The 14784-nt window shown below is 47.5% G+C and overlaps 6 protein-coding genes across 6 annotated transcripts; 4 read left to right on the forward strand and 2 right to left on the reverse strand.

Moving 5' to 3' along the window:
* The first annotated feature begins 111 nt into the window (after positions 1-111).
* On the forward strand, positions 112-1575 carry F5Y00DRAFT_249682 (FAR-17a/AIG1-like protein). Its single transcript, XM_048009632.1, has 2 exons — positions 112-1020; positions 1085-1575. The coding sequence occupies exons 1-2, from the start codon at positions 488-490 to the stop codon at positions 1266-1268; spliced, it is 717 nt and encodes a 238-aa protein (XP_047859930.1). The 5' UTR covers positions 112-487; the 3' UTR covers positions 1269-1575.
* Positions 1576-1940: 365 nt separating this feature from the next.
* Positions 1941-5173, forward strand: F5Y00DRAFT_256349 (3-deoxy-7-phosphoheptulonate synthase; the record flags this gene model as incomplete). Its single annotated transcript, XM_048010396.1, has 7 exons — positions 1941-1946; positions 2023-2080; positions 2148-3050; positions 3110-3243; positions 4103-4254; positions 4378-4440; positions 4498-5173. 7 exons carry the CDS (start codon positions 1941-1943, stop codon positions 5171-5173), a joined length of 1992 nt encoding a protein of 663 aa, XP_047859931.1.
* A 323-nt stretch (positions 5174-5496) lies between these two features.
* On the forward strand, positions 5497-8047 carry F5Y00DRAFT_274529 (DNA glycosylase; the record flags this gene model as incomplete). The annotated part of the gene is made up of 2 exons (XM_048013374.1): positions 5497-6833; positions 6926-8047. The coding sequence occupies exons 1-2, from the start codon at positions 6123-6125 to the stop codon at positions 8045-8047; spliced, it is 1833 nt and encodes a 610-aa protein (XP_047859932.1). The 5' UTR covers positions 5497-6122.
* A 157-nt stretch (positions 8048-8204) lies between these two features.
* On the reverse strand, positions 8205-9314 carry F5Y00DRAFT_266979 (uncharacterized protein; the record flags this gene model as incomplete). The annotated part of the gene is made up of 2 exons (XM_048012007.1): positions 8205-8609; positions 9255-9314. The coding sequence occupies 2 exons, from the start codon at positions 9312-9314 to the stop codon at positions 8205-8207; spliced, it is 465 nt and encodes a 154-aa protein (XP_047859933.1).
* F5Y00DRAFT_249692 (peptidase) lies at positions 9213-10856 on the forward strand. The gene is made up of 4 exons (XM_048009633.1): positions 9213-9755; positions 9820-10187; positions 10260-10332; positions 10397-10856. The coding sequence occupies exons 1-4, from the start codon at positions 9699-9701 to the stop codon at positions 10622-10624; spliced, it is 726 nt and encodes a 241-aa protein (XP_047859934.1). The 5' UTR covers positions 9213-9698; the 3' UTR covers positions 10625-10856.
* Positions 10857-12007: 1151 nt separating this feature from the next.
* On the reverse strand, positions 12008-13889 carry F5Y00DRAFT_212940 (FMN-linked oxidoreductase). Its single transcript, XM_048005535.1, has one exon. The coding sequence runs from the start codon at positions 13470-13472 to the stop codon at positions 12180-12182; it is 1293 nt and encodes a 430-aa protein (XP_047859935.1). The 5' UTR covers positions 13473-13889; the 3' UTR covers positions 12008-12179.
* Positions 13890-14784: the final 895 nt, after the last annotated feature.

The following is a 14784-nucleotide window of genomic DNA, read 5'->3' on the forward strand; positions in this document are numbered from 1 at the left end:
TCTTATTTTCCTATTTGGGCCAAATAGGAAGGTGATGTGGGTCCCCAGCGAAAAAAAAAATGCGACACAATAACCCTTCGTAAACTCAGGGCATAACGATCTTAATAATCTGTCAATTTGAATTCTGCAAGTCTCGGCCACTCGCAGGACTCGTGCGTCCGGCGCTTGGCGCCATTGGTTAGGTAGATTAGATTCCCTGTGAAGCGGGTGGGCGGGCAGGATTCAAGACCTGAGAGTCCGGTAAAGCATCCACTTTCAAGCCACATTTTCATGTGCGTTTCCTAAAGTAAGGGCAATTTATTTGACGTGACGTCTCCTTTTCGGTGATACCCAATGTGTTATTATTGCATTACGATATTAGATTTATATTCAAGCTGGATACTTCAGTGTTGGTTAGTTTATTTATTTGTTCGTTGGGTGCATTGGTAATAGAGAGAAAATAGTTGGAAAGTTCCTATTTACATTATCATTTGCTGTACTGCTGAAAATGGCCGGTCGTCATCCGCTTCAGAGGCTCGCATCCCCGTCGAGACAGCTTTCCTTTTTGCTTCACCTAGCGGGAATACTATCTTTTACGAGCTCGTTCAAGTTTCTAAGTACATGGGAAACGCCAATGTCAGCCGCCTTTGGCGGGCACTTCCAGTTTCTCACGATTATTGGACTATCCCTTGCGCTATGCACCTTCGGCATCGGATTCCTAGCCGACGTTACGCTGTCGTCCCGGCTATTTGCGCTGAAGAATGTCCTCTCCGTGTGCTCGGCACCGCTAGAGATATTGATCAGCATCCTATATTGGGGTCTTTGCGCCATCGACAAAAACTTGGTCTTCCCGCCCGACTTGCAGTTAGACCTGCTCCCAGACCTGGGATTCCATGCCGCGCCGGCAGTTTTCCTAGCGCTGGACCTGCTGCTCCTCAGTCCGCCGTGGACGATTCATGGCTTCTCAGCATTGGCCCTGAGCGAAGCCTTGGCACTGCTGTACTGGTTCTGGGTAGAGTACTGCTTCTCCCACAACGGCTGGTATGCTGCTTTATTTCCTTTGTCCGTTTCCAAAAAGCTTTGTCGTTCTAACCTCTCGAAAAAGGTACCCCTATCCCATCTTCGATAAGCTTAGCACGTGGCAGCGGATGCTACTGTTTACGTTTTCTGCCCTGTTGATGACCGGGAGTACTATGATATTAAAATGGACGTATGGAAAAATCAATGGTATCGAGGAATTCAAAAGGGATGCTGTATCGGACCCTGTAGGCATCCGGAAGAGGAAATGAGTAAGATTCCTGGGTATTGGACATATCAAAGCTTTTATTATGTATTTGCTTCCCTGCCTAGGTGGGTAGGTATGCAGAAGTCTCAACTTATACAAACAGCATTAGATAACCACATCGGACAAACCGAGTTTTCAAAGGGATGCGAGATAATGGTTGAGATAATGGACATGGGATACTAGAGTACTTGGGTTTGATAGAGGTTCTTTGATTGTAGATAGTATAAATGTAGTCGAGAAAGGGACCACTTAGACACATCTTCCGATTTGAACTTGATACTTTTTACCTACAAGTTTCTCTGTAGTGTAAATTGCACGCAAGAAGTTTCAACGTGAACCCCTGTTCAGTTGCCTTTTTTTAATGGTATTCCTACCCCGCCATCGGAGCTATCGCCCCCCTACCCCCCCCTGCACCCTCGGAGTCTTCACTAAAAATTTCACTAAAAATTTCACTAAAAATTTCACTAATAGTCCCCACCCCCACTATGACTCTTGGTTGCATGGGCTTATATTTATTTTCTAGATCTTGCGACGATCGGCTGCTTTTGCGACAGAATTGAAGCAATTTCACTATATCCAACTTACCACCTATTTCTTGTTAGGTGCTGGTTTTCTTTGAATTGGCTATCTTCTACTGTATACAAGGGACTATTATATTCACTCTCGTTAGCCCATCATGTCTGTAAGTATATTCTAACTTTAAATCTTCAAAAGGCAAACCTGAATTGGATAACTGACTGACTCATGACATTTTAAAGAGCTTCTACATTCCAAACAGGGACGTCGGTAACAAACTTACTGGGGATGACTGGAGAAGTACGTATAGACCCTCAGAGGACAACCCTCAGAGGACAAAGAATTACGGAGCTAATTGATTCTTTAGTCCGCGGCTACAATCCCTTAACGCCTCCAGACCTGCTCCAGCACGAAATCCCACACACGGCCAAATCGAAGCAGACGGTCCTCGAAAGCCGCGAAGAGGTGGTAGCCGTGGTCAACGGCACCGACGAGAAGCAGAGACTCCTAGTAATCATTGGACCATGCTCCATCCACGACCCGAAGTCGGCCCTCGAATACTGCGATAAGCTACTGAAGGAGAAGGAAAAGCACAAGGATGAGCTACTCATCGTCATGCGGGCTTACCTTGAGAAACCACGAACAACAGTAGGCTGGAAGGGTCTAATAAACGACCCGGAGATCGATAACAGCTTTCAAATTAACAAGGGATTGCGTATGGCAAGGCAACTTTTCGTTGACCTCAACGACAAGGGGATGCCCATCGCTAGCGAAATGCTGGATACTATCTCTCCACAGTTCCTAGCAGATGTTCTCTCGGCCGGGGCCGTGGGCGCCAGGACGACTGAGAGTCAGTTGCACCGGGAGTTGGCGAGTGGTCTCTCGTTCCCGGTCGGATTCAAGAACGGTACCGACGGAACATTGGGTGTTGCCATTGATGCTATCGGTGCTGTCAGACATCCTCATCATTTCCTCTCCGTTACGAAGCCCGGAGTTGCAGCCATCGTTGGTACTGTTGGTAATGAGGACTGCTTCGTGATCCTCCGAGGCGGAAAATGTGGTACCAACTACGACGCGAAGAGTATCGCACAGGCTAAGGCTGCCTTGGCCCAGGCAGGTTTGCGCCAGCGTCTCATGGTAGACTGCAGCCATGGAAACTCATTAAAGAACCACAAGAACCAGCCTAAGGTTGCTGCTGATATAGCAGGGCAGATGTCCAAGGGAGAGACAGGCATTATGGGAGTTATGATCGAAAGTAATATCAACGAAGGTAAATGTTCCGTATGATTCAGATACCTAGTTTAGATTGCTAACTATTCGCTCTTATAGGCAGTCAGAAGGTACCAAAAGAAGGCAAGGATGGTCTACAGTACGGTGTCAGTATCACAGATGCTTGCATTGGATGGGAAGACACGGAATCGGTCCTCGCTACTCTCGCAAATGCCGTCAAAGAGCGGAGGAAGGTAACTGGTACAAACGGTCATCCGTTATAAATCAGGAATCCTTAGATGGGAGTCACCTATCATAAAAAGTAAAGAGGGTGAAGTCTCGCGATCTGTAATAAAAGGTGGTTTTAAAAATTTGAAGATGTCCAAACGTTCGGCACAAAGGAAGGGGGAAAAAAGATGAACTAAAGCGTTCTTTGCGTTACAATTCGTATACTTAGGTCATCCTTAGAAATAGGGCCAATAGGTTAACTAAGTTTAACATTAAAATATCATGTAGGAATTATAAGAAGCAAATTATAGGAAGTGTTGAATATGTTTATCTCTCCAACTTGAGGTTGTTCTGGTTGTTCTATCCGTGAAGTAAAGGAAGCTCGGTAAAAAGGTTCGATGTAGGTACCTAAGGTAAGCCGATTGATGGCGGTACCCGACCTGCTAAGTCTTGGCAGATTTAGTCACGTGCATAGTGGAATACGCCCAGTATAGCTAACCTCGGCCAATAGGATTCAGGTATTTCCAATTGCTTCAAGGCCTGAGCACTTTTTCATTCAACCTTGTTGTTTAAACTGGTTCGACCTCTTCCAACCCCAACCACGAATCTTACCCCAGCTCTCTCATTGCACTGTCAACCTACCCGTTGCCCACCCTCCTACGAACGGGTAGAAACTCGCCCTTCATGTTGGCAAGGTCTTGCCTGCGCTCTACGCGCATTTTCAACGGCGCCAGAAATGGCGCGACCGCCTTCACTAAGGTACGCATCGACTGACGTCGCCTAGAACTTGGGCCCATCTACGAAGCCTGGTAGCTACAGCAATAGCTATTACAACTATATATAGCGGAGGAAGCAAGAATGTAGCTAACCATTGTCGTTCTGCAGCGGTCCATCTCCACATCTGGTGCCGGAGCCGAATCCCCTCTGAAACTAAATGTAACCGCCGCCGCTTCCACAGCTCTCGCTATCGGATCCGTGGCATGGTACTACCATCTCTATGGATCTACCGCGCACGCCATGACGCCCGCCGAGGAAGGGTGAGTCTGGGTTTCTATATATGGAACAATCATAGGATTTATCTTCCTTTAATTCGACGCTAGAGAATATATGGGAGATTATCTAGTATCCTATGTATTAATGATGCTAATACGTCAAATTAGTCTGCATCCGACGGCATACCCTTGGGTTCACCAGCAGTGGTTCAAGACCTTTGACCACCAAGCGTAAGTGTAAAAACTCAGGCTTCTTCTAAGGCTCCATTGTTACTTACAGATCACCAGACTCCGACGAGGTTTCCAAGTCTACCAAGAAGTTTGCGCAGCATGCCATTCGCTTAGCCGAGTTCCTTACCGAGCACTCGTTGGAACTGTCTTAACCGTAGATGAGGCGAAGGAATTGGCAGAACAGAACGAGTACGACACCGAGCCCAACGATGAGGGTGAAATCGAGAAGCGACCCGGAAAGCTTTCGGATTACATCCCAGCCCCGTACAAGAACGACGAGGCTGCTCGAGCTGCCAACAATGGTGCCCTTCCTCCCGATCTAAGCTTAATTGTCAAGGCCCGACACGGTGGCTGTGACTACATTTTCAGCTTACTAACTGGATATCCCGACGAGCCGCCGGCGGGTGCTCAGGTCGGCGCCGGCCTCAACTTCAACCCTTACTTCCCGGGCACCGGTATTGCTATGGCCCGTGTTCTATACGATGGTCTCGTGGAGTATGAGGATGAGACCCCTGCGTCTACCTCGCAGATGGCTAAGGATGTGACGGAGTTTTTGAACTGGGCGGCGGAACCTGAGATGGATGACCGAAAACGAATGGGCATGAAGGTGTTGACTGTTACCGCAGTCCTATTCGCTCTGAGTGTCTGGGTTAAGCGATACAAGTGGGCACCGCTCAAGTCGAGGAAGATCGCCTATGACCCACCAAAGGTTGCCGACAAGATCCGCTCGTAAGGATATCCACTGCTGTATGTACTACTAAGCTACCATACCGCTCCTTTGTCATGGCAAGGGGAGAAGAAGAGGAAAAAGACTTGAGGTTGCAAGGGGTTGGAGTAATCCTGAGTCACGACTCTAGAGTGTATATCAGGTTCCTAAATTTTAGACCTTCACGGAAAGTTTACTTGAAGTACATGGGCGACTTGATAATGGATTTTTAAGATGAGAATATTTGAGAATATTTTCTCTCCACTCGGTTAACCTCGAATTTGCACATTTACTTACCTAGTGTACCTAGGCACTGCGCGTGGAGTATTTTCAGTTTGGGGGATAAAGCTACCTTTGTCGATGGGAAGCTGTCCACGTGTATACTTCCTAAGGTAGGTACATGCATAAGGTAGATTACCTGTACATTACATTAATATGGAACATTGACAATCTTTTGAAGAAGTGGAAAGATGCGCACGGGGAAAGAGAAGGAGGGGGAGGGGGCTTTTCTCAGCCTCAACCTTAAATCTCCAGTACTGTGATTCAGGTAATTCAGTGTACCTGCCAGACTGTAACGCACATAAACTTGCTATAGTCGCCGTCTACCTGATACCTATTAGCACCTATAGCACCTATAGGTGTGCAGGCAAGGCGGTGACCTCAATTGCCCAAATGTACGTATTCCTTCTATATTTATACCTTTATTTTTACCTCTTATTTTTGCTTTTCTCGTTAGACGAACCATCTCTCTCAACACATCCTGCAACATGTAATCCCAACTGTCCAAATCTCAACTTCCCGACAACAGACATCACATCACATCACATCACCTATCCAACCGAAAAACATAGCAACCATCCACCAAAACAATTTCTTTAAAGAGAAACTCATACTCCAGATTCGACACACCTGGAAAAGATAGTATTTGAAGAATCCCTAACTCAGATTCTTATAGATATTTCATCAGAGCAGAGCCATGGATCAGAAAGCGAGCGATCATTTAACCAAGACGGATGATGAGGCTCGTAGCCAGCTAGCTCTTAACTACACATATGGCTTCGACACTTCCGATCATTTTGAAGAGCGGTACCTCGGAGATATAATAGTGAACGGATGGGCGTCTCAGGATGACATCAAACACTTCACTAGCCATAGCCTAATGCGCGGCTATGAAGAATGGCATATGGTGTTCTCTTGCGCAAACGCTTTGAAAGAAGAGGCTTCTTTCGATGATCCTCTCGAGGGGCAAGATCTCCTCACCTTCCTCACCTTGGTCCTCTCCCCACGCTCTGGTCCTCGAGATGGTGTCGTCAGCGGCCAGACGTCGAATCTTCATCTGAAGTACGAAGACGTCGCACAAGAACCCCAACCTTCCCAGCCGAGCACGAAAGCAGGGAAAGCAGGGAAAAGGAAGAGAGATGCATCTCACGAACAAACAGATCCAGACCAACCCATCAAGAAGCACAAAATAAACAAAAGATCGCCATTCTGGTCCACAATTAACACAGATTCTTCCCTCCAGCGACCCCACCAGCCAGCGGATGACAGAAGGGAATCGAAAAGCGAGAAGAGGAAGAGTGGTAAGAGCTCAAAAAAGATCAAGAGGGCCAAAAAGACTAGAGAGTCACCGTCCGAGTCTATCACTACACCTCCGACTGAGAACCCAGTTCTTCAAGAAGTCCCGAAAGTTCGCCGTAGCCAAGACAATATCTCTACATCGTTGGAATTCCGTGATGCCGAACAGGAGATAAATTCTCCGTCACTTCTTAAGGATCTTAGAATCTCTTTAAAAGGTCGTCACTCATAGACGGCCGGGAGTCTATGAGTGACCAGAATGGTGTTTTGCATACTATTCTTCCGCTGCGCGTTTCACATACAAATACTGAAGCGGGAAAGTCATTAGCAGGCTTGCAATCGCCACCAACTACACTCGGAAATGTTGAAGGAACCTTGGACGCAGCTACGTTGAGTTTAGGCGAATCGGACGAAAATGAGGAGCAAGAAATCAATGGTGTCGCGTCTCATGAGAGAGATATCATGTTTTCTCAACCAGTGGCAAAATGTCTGACTCCGAAACGCAAAACGAAGTCCCCTTACTTTAACACATTGGACACGCTGACTCCGCTTAAGATAAAATATCCCCGACCTCCTCGAGGAACGATTCCTTGCGTACCTTTTCCGCGTTTAGACGCCCCCAATTTCGGCTTGATTCAAGAAGACCTCGCAGCCGATCCTTTCCGTTTGCTTATCGCAGTGACCTTTCTGATACGAGTAAAGGGGAAGCATTCAATACCCGTATTCTACGATCTCGTAGAAAAGTACCCGACGCCGAGACATCTAGCAGAAGCAGATGCGAACGATATAATAGCAATGATTAGACACCTCGGTCTTTCCGCGGTCCGAGCCACCGCAATCCAGAAGTATGCACGAATATGGATAGAGAACCCACCTCGAGCTGACATTCGATATGGCGTGAAGAATTATCCACAGCTGGGCGATGGGGCTGACGTCCGGGCCGCAGAAGCATTGTGTCCCGATGATCTCAGGTCCTCGGCTTGGGAAATTGGTCACATGACACAAGGTCGGTATGCTATAGACAGCTGGAGAATATTCTGTAGGGATGTCCTTCTCGGTCGTGCAAAAGACTGGAGAGGCAAGGGGCGCGAAGGAGAATTCCAGCCCGAGTGGATGCGAGTGTTACCGGAAGATAAGGAACTTCGTGCTTGTCTTAGGTGGTTATGGATGCAGGAGGGCTACGCATGGGATCCGAAAACAGGAGAGAAGGATATACTCCCGGAAGACTTGCGTAGGGCGGTTAATGAGGGTCGAGTTGCGTATGATGACGCTGGCGAGCTGAAAATACTGGGCAAGGAGGCTCCTATAGGGAATGGTGCCCTCTAAGGTATATAATAGCTACACTCACGAATATACTCTCTACTCTCTTATGCCCCCAGGTGCCAGCGAGATACGGTGGAGTAAACCTATTGGGGTATTGTTTAACCAGAATTAGTGGTGAACAAGATTAGGGAGATATTCTCTAACATCTAGTTACTCTATCTTATTCCTCCTTGTCTTCTACCAAGCCCTTGGCCGTCTCCTGGCGAATAATAGCCTCCAGAATTAAGGCCGTCTTCCTATCGTGTATCTCATCCAAAGCGTCGGAAGCGCTCAACCAAGCTGCGATCAGGTTCCCCTGGCGTGCGTAGGACGTCCGAGTCCACTCCTCAGACCGCAGCTGGCTCCGGCGCAGGTGCTGGTAGCCTAGCCAGGGGAAGTTGTAGGCTAGGTGCAACTGCATAAGGCGCGGGTGCTCGTCGAGCGAGGAGAGCGCTTGGGCTAGACACATCCGGTAGTAGTGCAGCGAGCCGCCGACGAAGCCCGCGCACGACCCGAGAAGAAAGCCGATGCTACCGCTGCCGGTGAAGATACCGGTTGCGGCGGCGGCGGCTAGACCTACTAGAGCCTACAGGTGGGTTTAGTAATGTGTGTGTGTGTATGTGTATGTGTATGTGTGGGTGTGGGTGGGTTGTTAAAGGGGGGGGATGGAAAGGGGGGACAACCCGCGGTAGAGGATGCTACGAACATGGAACGGAACATGTAAAGGCCATGGCCACTTTAGATGAAATTATGTTAGCTACCTCAAACATATCTTAGTGCTTGTTTATGAGTGTCTCTTTTTTTTTTTTTTTACCTTGGTCTGCTCCAGTTTCCAATGGTTCTTAGAAGTTGGCTTACATGGCTACCGACGCTATTGGCGGCGCTCACTTCGTAGTCGACCTGAGTAGTTGAAATTCATTACGTTAATACTACCTAGGTAGTTCTCCAAGATATAGGAAAGGTTATACGCTACCATTTCTAGTAATATGACGTGCTTGAAAAATGTAGTATATTAAAATTTGAACTTCCTCTTTGTATGTGTAAGTGCGCAAGTGTATTATTCCCCTGAGGTTGCCGTCTGACAGTCTCCACTCTGTCGCATATCAACTACCTACATGCATAGAGCTGAACCCCCTATAAACCTAATATATACCTAGGTAGGTAGCTTAAGCTTCCAATAGCAATGCCCCTTTCAACCCAAAGTTTAGCTTACATCACTAACTCTTCTTACGTGAGATGGGACGGCTCTTATAGGTTTTTTGCTCGAGTCGTGATCGGGGTATCCTACCATCTCCAACTCGCGTACTCGCGTATAGAGACACGCATTTGCAATGTCATCTCAGGCAGCGTCGAAGCCGGATCGTTGAGGCCTAACGTCTGGGAGGTTGATTAGTAGGTCGGTATAGAATACAGAAAATTGAGTATATTAACTAGAGCTTTACCCCTCCAAGATAGCACAGCAGCACAGCAGCCAGCACAACAATACAGCAATACCCCGCAACTCGTGCCATACCTAACATAGGTACCTCAGTCATATTCCGTACATTTACACAATAAAGTATACGCGCTAGTTTAATCGAAACGTACCTAGCTCAGCTTCGTTCGTCCCCCCTTTTTGGATATATTCTTCCCCCCGGCCGCCCGCTCTATCCCTTGCGTCTACTGATAAGGCTCGATGGGTTCGCTCGATTCTCCCAAAGATGAGCTGACCGTTCTGGTCACCGGCTTTGGTGTACGTACCTAACTCGTACCGTGCGTGCCCCGTGCCCCGTTCCCTGGCTAATTATTGCGCGCAGCCCTTCAAAGAGCAGTATCCCGTGAATCCCGCGTGGGAGATAACCGCCTCGCTGCCGGATTACCTCCCGCCCGACAGGGTTAAGGATCCCGCGCGGCAAGCTCCGTCCGCCCTGCCGGCGGTTCGGATCCTGAAGCACGGCCCTGTCCGCGTCAATTACCAAGTTGTTCGGGACTTGATGCCGACGCTGTGGGATGATCCGGAGCAGAAGGCTGACTATGTCATTCATATAGGGATGGCGGGTCCGCAGCATGTTTATTCTATTGAGAGGCGGGGTCATCGTGATGGATACGATAAGCACGATGTTGATGGTCAACTACTTGGTGATGAGCAGAGACGTAAGCTTGAAGGGGATAAGTGGATATGGCAGTGAGTATACTTTAACCTTTACCTAGTTACATATTATTCTGGGTATCGTGGGTGTGAACTTATTATCTACAGTGACGTTCCCGGGGAGCTCTTAACCGACTTAGAGATCGGAAAGATCTACAAGCGATGGGTTGAGCGTAGCCCGGTAGGATTTATTCCCCTAATCCTCCCAACACTTTGCGTATGTACTGACATTGATAATTCCAAAGGATAACCTCAGGCTGCAAATCTCCGACGATGCCGGACACTACCTTTGTGACTTCATCTACTTCTCGAGCCTAGCTCACCTGTATAAGCAACAGCGGCCTAAGAAAGTAATTTTCCTGCACGTCCCCTTGCACCCTGACCCTGAATCTCTCAGCCGCGGAAAGGAGCTTGCTTTGCAATTAATTAAGTCGGTATGCGAAGTTGGCCTGCAGCGGGAGCATGTATCCTAATGCATGTGTGGCATGTGTGTTGGGCGCTTAATGAATGACAAACATGACGTATATTTGTACGTTAACCCATCTTGTTGCAACAGTCAATGAAACGATATACATAGTTTTTGCCTCGGAAATAGTTTGGAATAATCAATCGTGGGGGGTTTAGCTAGAACTATTAACATCAAGCTTACAACCCATTCCATAAACATAAGCGGCTACCTAGTCTTCTATGAGAAATATAAATGTCAATTAAACTAACATGCCTAGGAAATGGTAAAGAAAATACAGAGCCTTTAAGATAAGTAAAAGAGCAAATAATTAAATTTCATTTTTTGATACCTCCTACTGCTTCTATTACCAACCTTTCAGGGGCTATTCATCAGAATTGCAACTGGCTTCATACTGTTGTTTTTAAACTTGAAAATATTAATCATCCTAAATTATGAATATCCCCGTCTAAGTTAGCTCCGGTTACGCATTGCCGACCTCAGATTCTAAATGAACGAGCGTTTACCGTTAGTTAACTCAAGTATATGTAGGCTTATGATATTTAATATTTTTAGCCTTTAAGCTTGAGTCATAGTAAACAGATGCTTGTACCTGGGTCAGTTTAGTCTTACGTACGGATGTCGTATTTAGTTGTGTTGTTAGTCCTTAGTATACTTAAAAGCGCTTATCGCAAGACGAAAAGCAAGAAACAAATAAGACTGACTAGTGCGCTAATAAATAAAATTCGATCATGTTCGATCATGTGGGCGATGGCAATTCGTATTCGCCGACCAACGCGGGACGGCGGGCATTTACGCCGTCTATACGTTCTATTCCAATCGCCGAATTCCTCGGCTGCTACTGCTCGGGGACTAACCGAACCTACTAGTTTTTGACCCATAAATACCTAGTATATGTAGGACAAAGTCGGCAGCATTAATGGCAAACAAACAACTCATCTATCTACTTAATTCTATTCTATCTACTTGATTAAATCAACGCCGCCTCGGTGAATCGAAAAGAAAACAGCTACCGCAATCATCTATCCAAGTCACATTAGATAAGAATAATTCCATCACGATGTGCTTGAAAGCCACCTGTTCCAACTGCCGTAAGTTATCCAGAAAGTAGATGAACAATCATCAAATCAAATCAAATCTATACCTAACATGCCTCTCGCTAGGCAAAGTCACGTGGGCCGGCTGCGGAAGCCACATTCCCTCCGTCCTGGACGACATCCCAATGGAAGACTGGTGCAGCTGTGAGCCCAAGGTCGAGGTGAACGGCGAGAAGTATCCTCCGGGGGCTAAATGTCAATAAAAAAAATTGAAAGGCATGGGTAGGCGTATGGGGGTGATGGCTGAGTTGCAATGGTAGAGATCAGGGATTGGCATGTGAATTAAGGAACGCATCAATATAATATATGAATATAATACTTGAATATTCAACTTTATAATGTCTTTATTTCGTCTATCAAAACGGTGGATACGATACGCCTCGCTATGTATACCCCATCTATATTATGCGCCGTGCTGCCCTTCATAAGTATTGATATGTCATGATCCCCCCATTCCATCTTCGTCTAGATCTTCTGGCCTTTTTTCCATTGCGCCCTAGAGTACTGGATAGGCCACTTTACCTCCACACCCAACTCATGTGCGACACGTAGAGTGAACTCAGGCTCGCGCAGATATTGCCGGGCAACCAGCACAATATCCGCCTGCGTAATCTGTCCCGCCTCTTCGCCGACCTCAGCACTGTCGTGCGCTGTAGCACCCTGAGTTAACGACTTGCCCTCCTGGACAATCGAGCGCGCCATCTCGGCGGTTGTGATCAGTCCGACGGCACCGATAAGGAGGTTTAGGTTCTCTTTCTTAATGACCTCGCGAATCTTGCCCGCAAGGTCGATCTGGTAGTACGGGTGCACGTTGAACTTCGCCCTATCACTGTTACCTCCAGAGCTAACGTCGAGCAGGTCGACGCCGGCAGCTGGGAGCAGCTTGGCGAGGCGAATGCTTTGCTCGAGGTCCCAGCTGGGTTCGTCGGACCACTCCATCCACTCGGTCGCCGAAATGCGTACGAACAAGGGCATGGTCTCGGGGATAACGCTACGGATCGCCTCGATGATCTCAAAGAGTAGGCGTGTGCGGTTTTCAAAGCTACCGCCGTAGTCGTCGGTCCGCTTGTTGCTGAGTGGCGAGAGGAACTCGGTTATGAGATACCCGTGAGCGGCGTGGATCTCGATGACGTCGATACCGGCCTCGACGGATCTCCTGGCTGCGTCCTTGAAGGCTTGCACGAGGGCTTTGATATCCTCGATAGTCATGGCCTTGGGGTCCGGGTAGTTGTTGGTGTACTTGATGGCGCTGGGCGCCCATACGTTGTCACCCCAGCCGCCCTCTTCAGGGGAGGCGAGAGCGCCTACGGAACCATCGGGGACAAGCCAAGGGGCTAGGGTACTGGCCTTGCGGCCGGCGTGGGCAAGTTGGATACCAAGCTTCTGACCCTGGGAGTGAGCAAAGTCTGCGATACGCTTCAGCCCGGCGATCTGGCTATCTTTCCAGAGACCGAGATCGTCAGGGCTGATACGGCCGTTGGGAGTAACACTGGTGGCCTCGATGATTGTCAGAGGAGCGCCGTGAATTATAAACTGAGCTAGGTGAGTAAGGTGCCAATCAGAGGCGTGTCCGTCGTCAGCACTATATTGGCACATAGGGGCGACGACGAATCGATTTTGCAATTCCACGCCCCGGATCTTTATCGGCTTGAACAAGGTCGGGGCTGAGGCCGGGTCCAGGGCCGATCCGGCAGGAGGGTCTTGGGCCGGCGTCCAGTAGGGGACATTGGGGGCCGGTTTGTGAAACGTAGACGACATGATTATCCGTATACGACTCGGAAGGATCAGCTAGGATTTTCGATGTAATAGGTAGAGTGTATGCAGTCAGACTCTCCAAGAGAATCGAAAATAGTCTTGGCGTGTTTTGCGGAGATGCAGAGATGATAAAGGGGCGTTACAAACTCGGTCCAATGAGGGCCGAAAGGAAAGTAAGATAGCTGTGTGTTACCGGTTTTTTGATAATTCGGGTGAGATCAAGTTAATTGCTATTTTGGAATGAAGTTATTTTATATAGTATGTTAGGATGTTAGGTAGGTACACTATGCTACCATGGTCCGTGGAACCAAGGAGGCAATAATGGGGACCCTCATCTATCTATCATCTCCATCGTGCTTACCTTTACACTAGAATTGTGTAGAAGAAAGGGGAGAAAAAAGGGCCGCCCAATTGGGGCATTTAGTATGGTAGTATGGTGGTATGGTATTAGGAGGATGGTGTTATTCGAGTATTTTATTCCGAATTGCTGAATAATTACATATAATAACTCACTAGCATTAATAACAATGATATTAATAACACGGGAATGTAAGGTACCTATGTAAAGTGCCGTTCTTATGTAATTACCTATCCGAACTGAATCGAGTAGCGGAATATAGTGGAATTGATGACGTTACCAGGTAGGCACACTAAACTTGTGTTACAGCAGTTGCGATTGCATAGCGGATATTTTACTAATAGGCAAACGAGTGGAAGCTAGGGACGTGCGCCACCCCTAAAAAGTAATTTCTCTTTTACTCTCCAATCGCAATAGTCGCCGAAATATCTCCTAAACAACTTTCAAGATCCCAAACCAGGAACCGTATCCACTTATAGATGTCCACTACATACGCATACTACACTTACACTACGGTACATGATCATTATTTATTACTATTGTCTCGTCTTGTGGCATACTTGAAGAATTCTCCATTAGTCTGCTGCGGTAGTTTCCGCTGTTCATTGCCGTCTTGCCGTCTTGCCGTCCTTCCTTAACGCCGAATTACACTAGAAGATGCAACATGCTTCCTTCGGCAAGTCTTGTATAAATAGTCCTTTAGTGGTAGTCTATCCAGACATTCCTAATATCAATATATTGCCAAGTCCCCCAGAGACACGCAGAGGTCCAATGCGTGTTAAGAAAAATGTTAGCAAGTGGGGGTGAGATAAGGCCGGATCTCGATTTGTCATGAGCCTGTCTACATAGATGCGGATAGATATCTAACTAGTTGCGGCCATCTACTCTAAGTACGGACGAACCTGCATATTAAACGACGCCTAGCAGCTTATCGCTAGTTAATACAGAGGCTATGCT

Source organism: Daldinia vernicosa (genome assembly GCF_022497035.1).
Source record: "Daldinia vernicosa strain CBS 139.73 unplaced genomic scaffold F5Y00scaffold_88, whole genome shotgun sequence".
NCBI classification, from domain to species: domain Eukaryota; kingdom Fungi; phylum Ascomycota; class Sordariomycetes; order Xylariales; family Hypoxylaceae; genus Daldinia; species Daldinia vernicosa.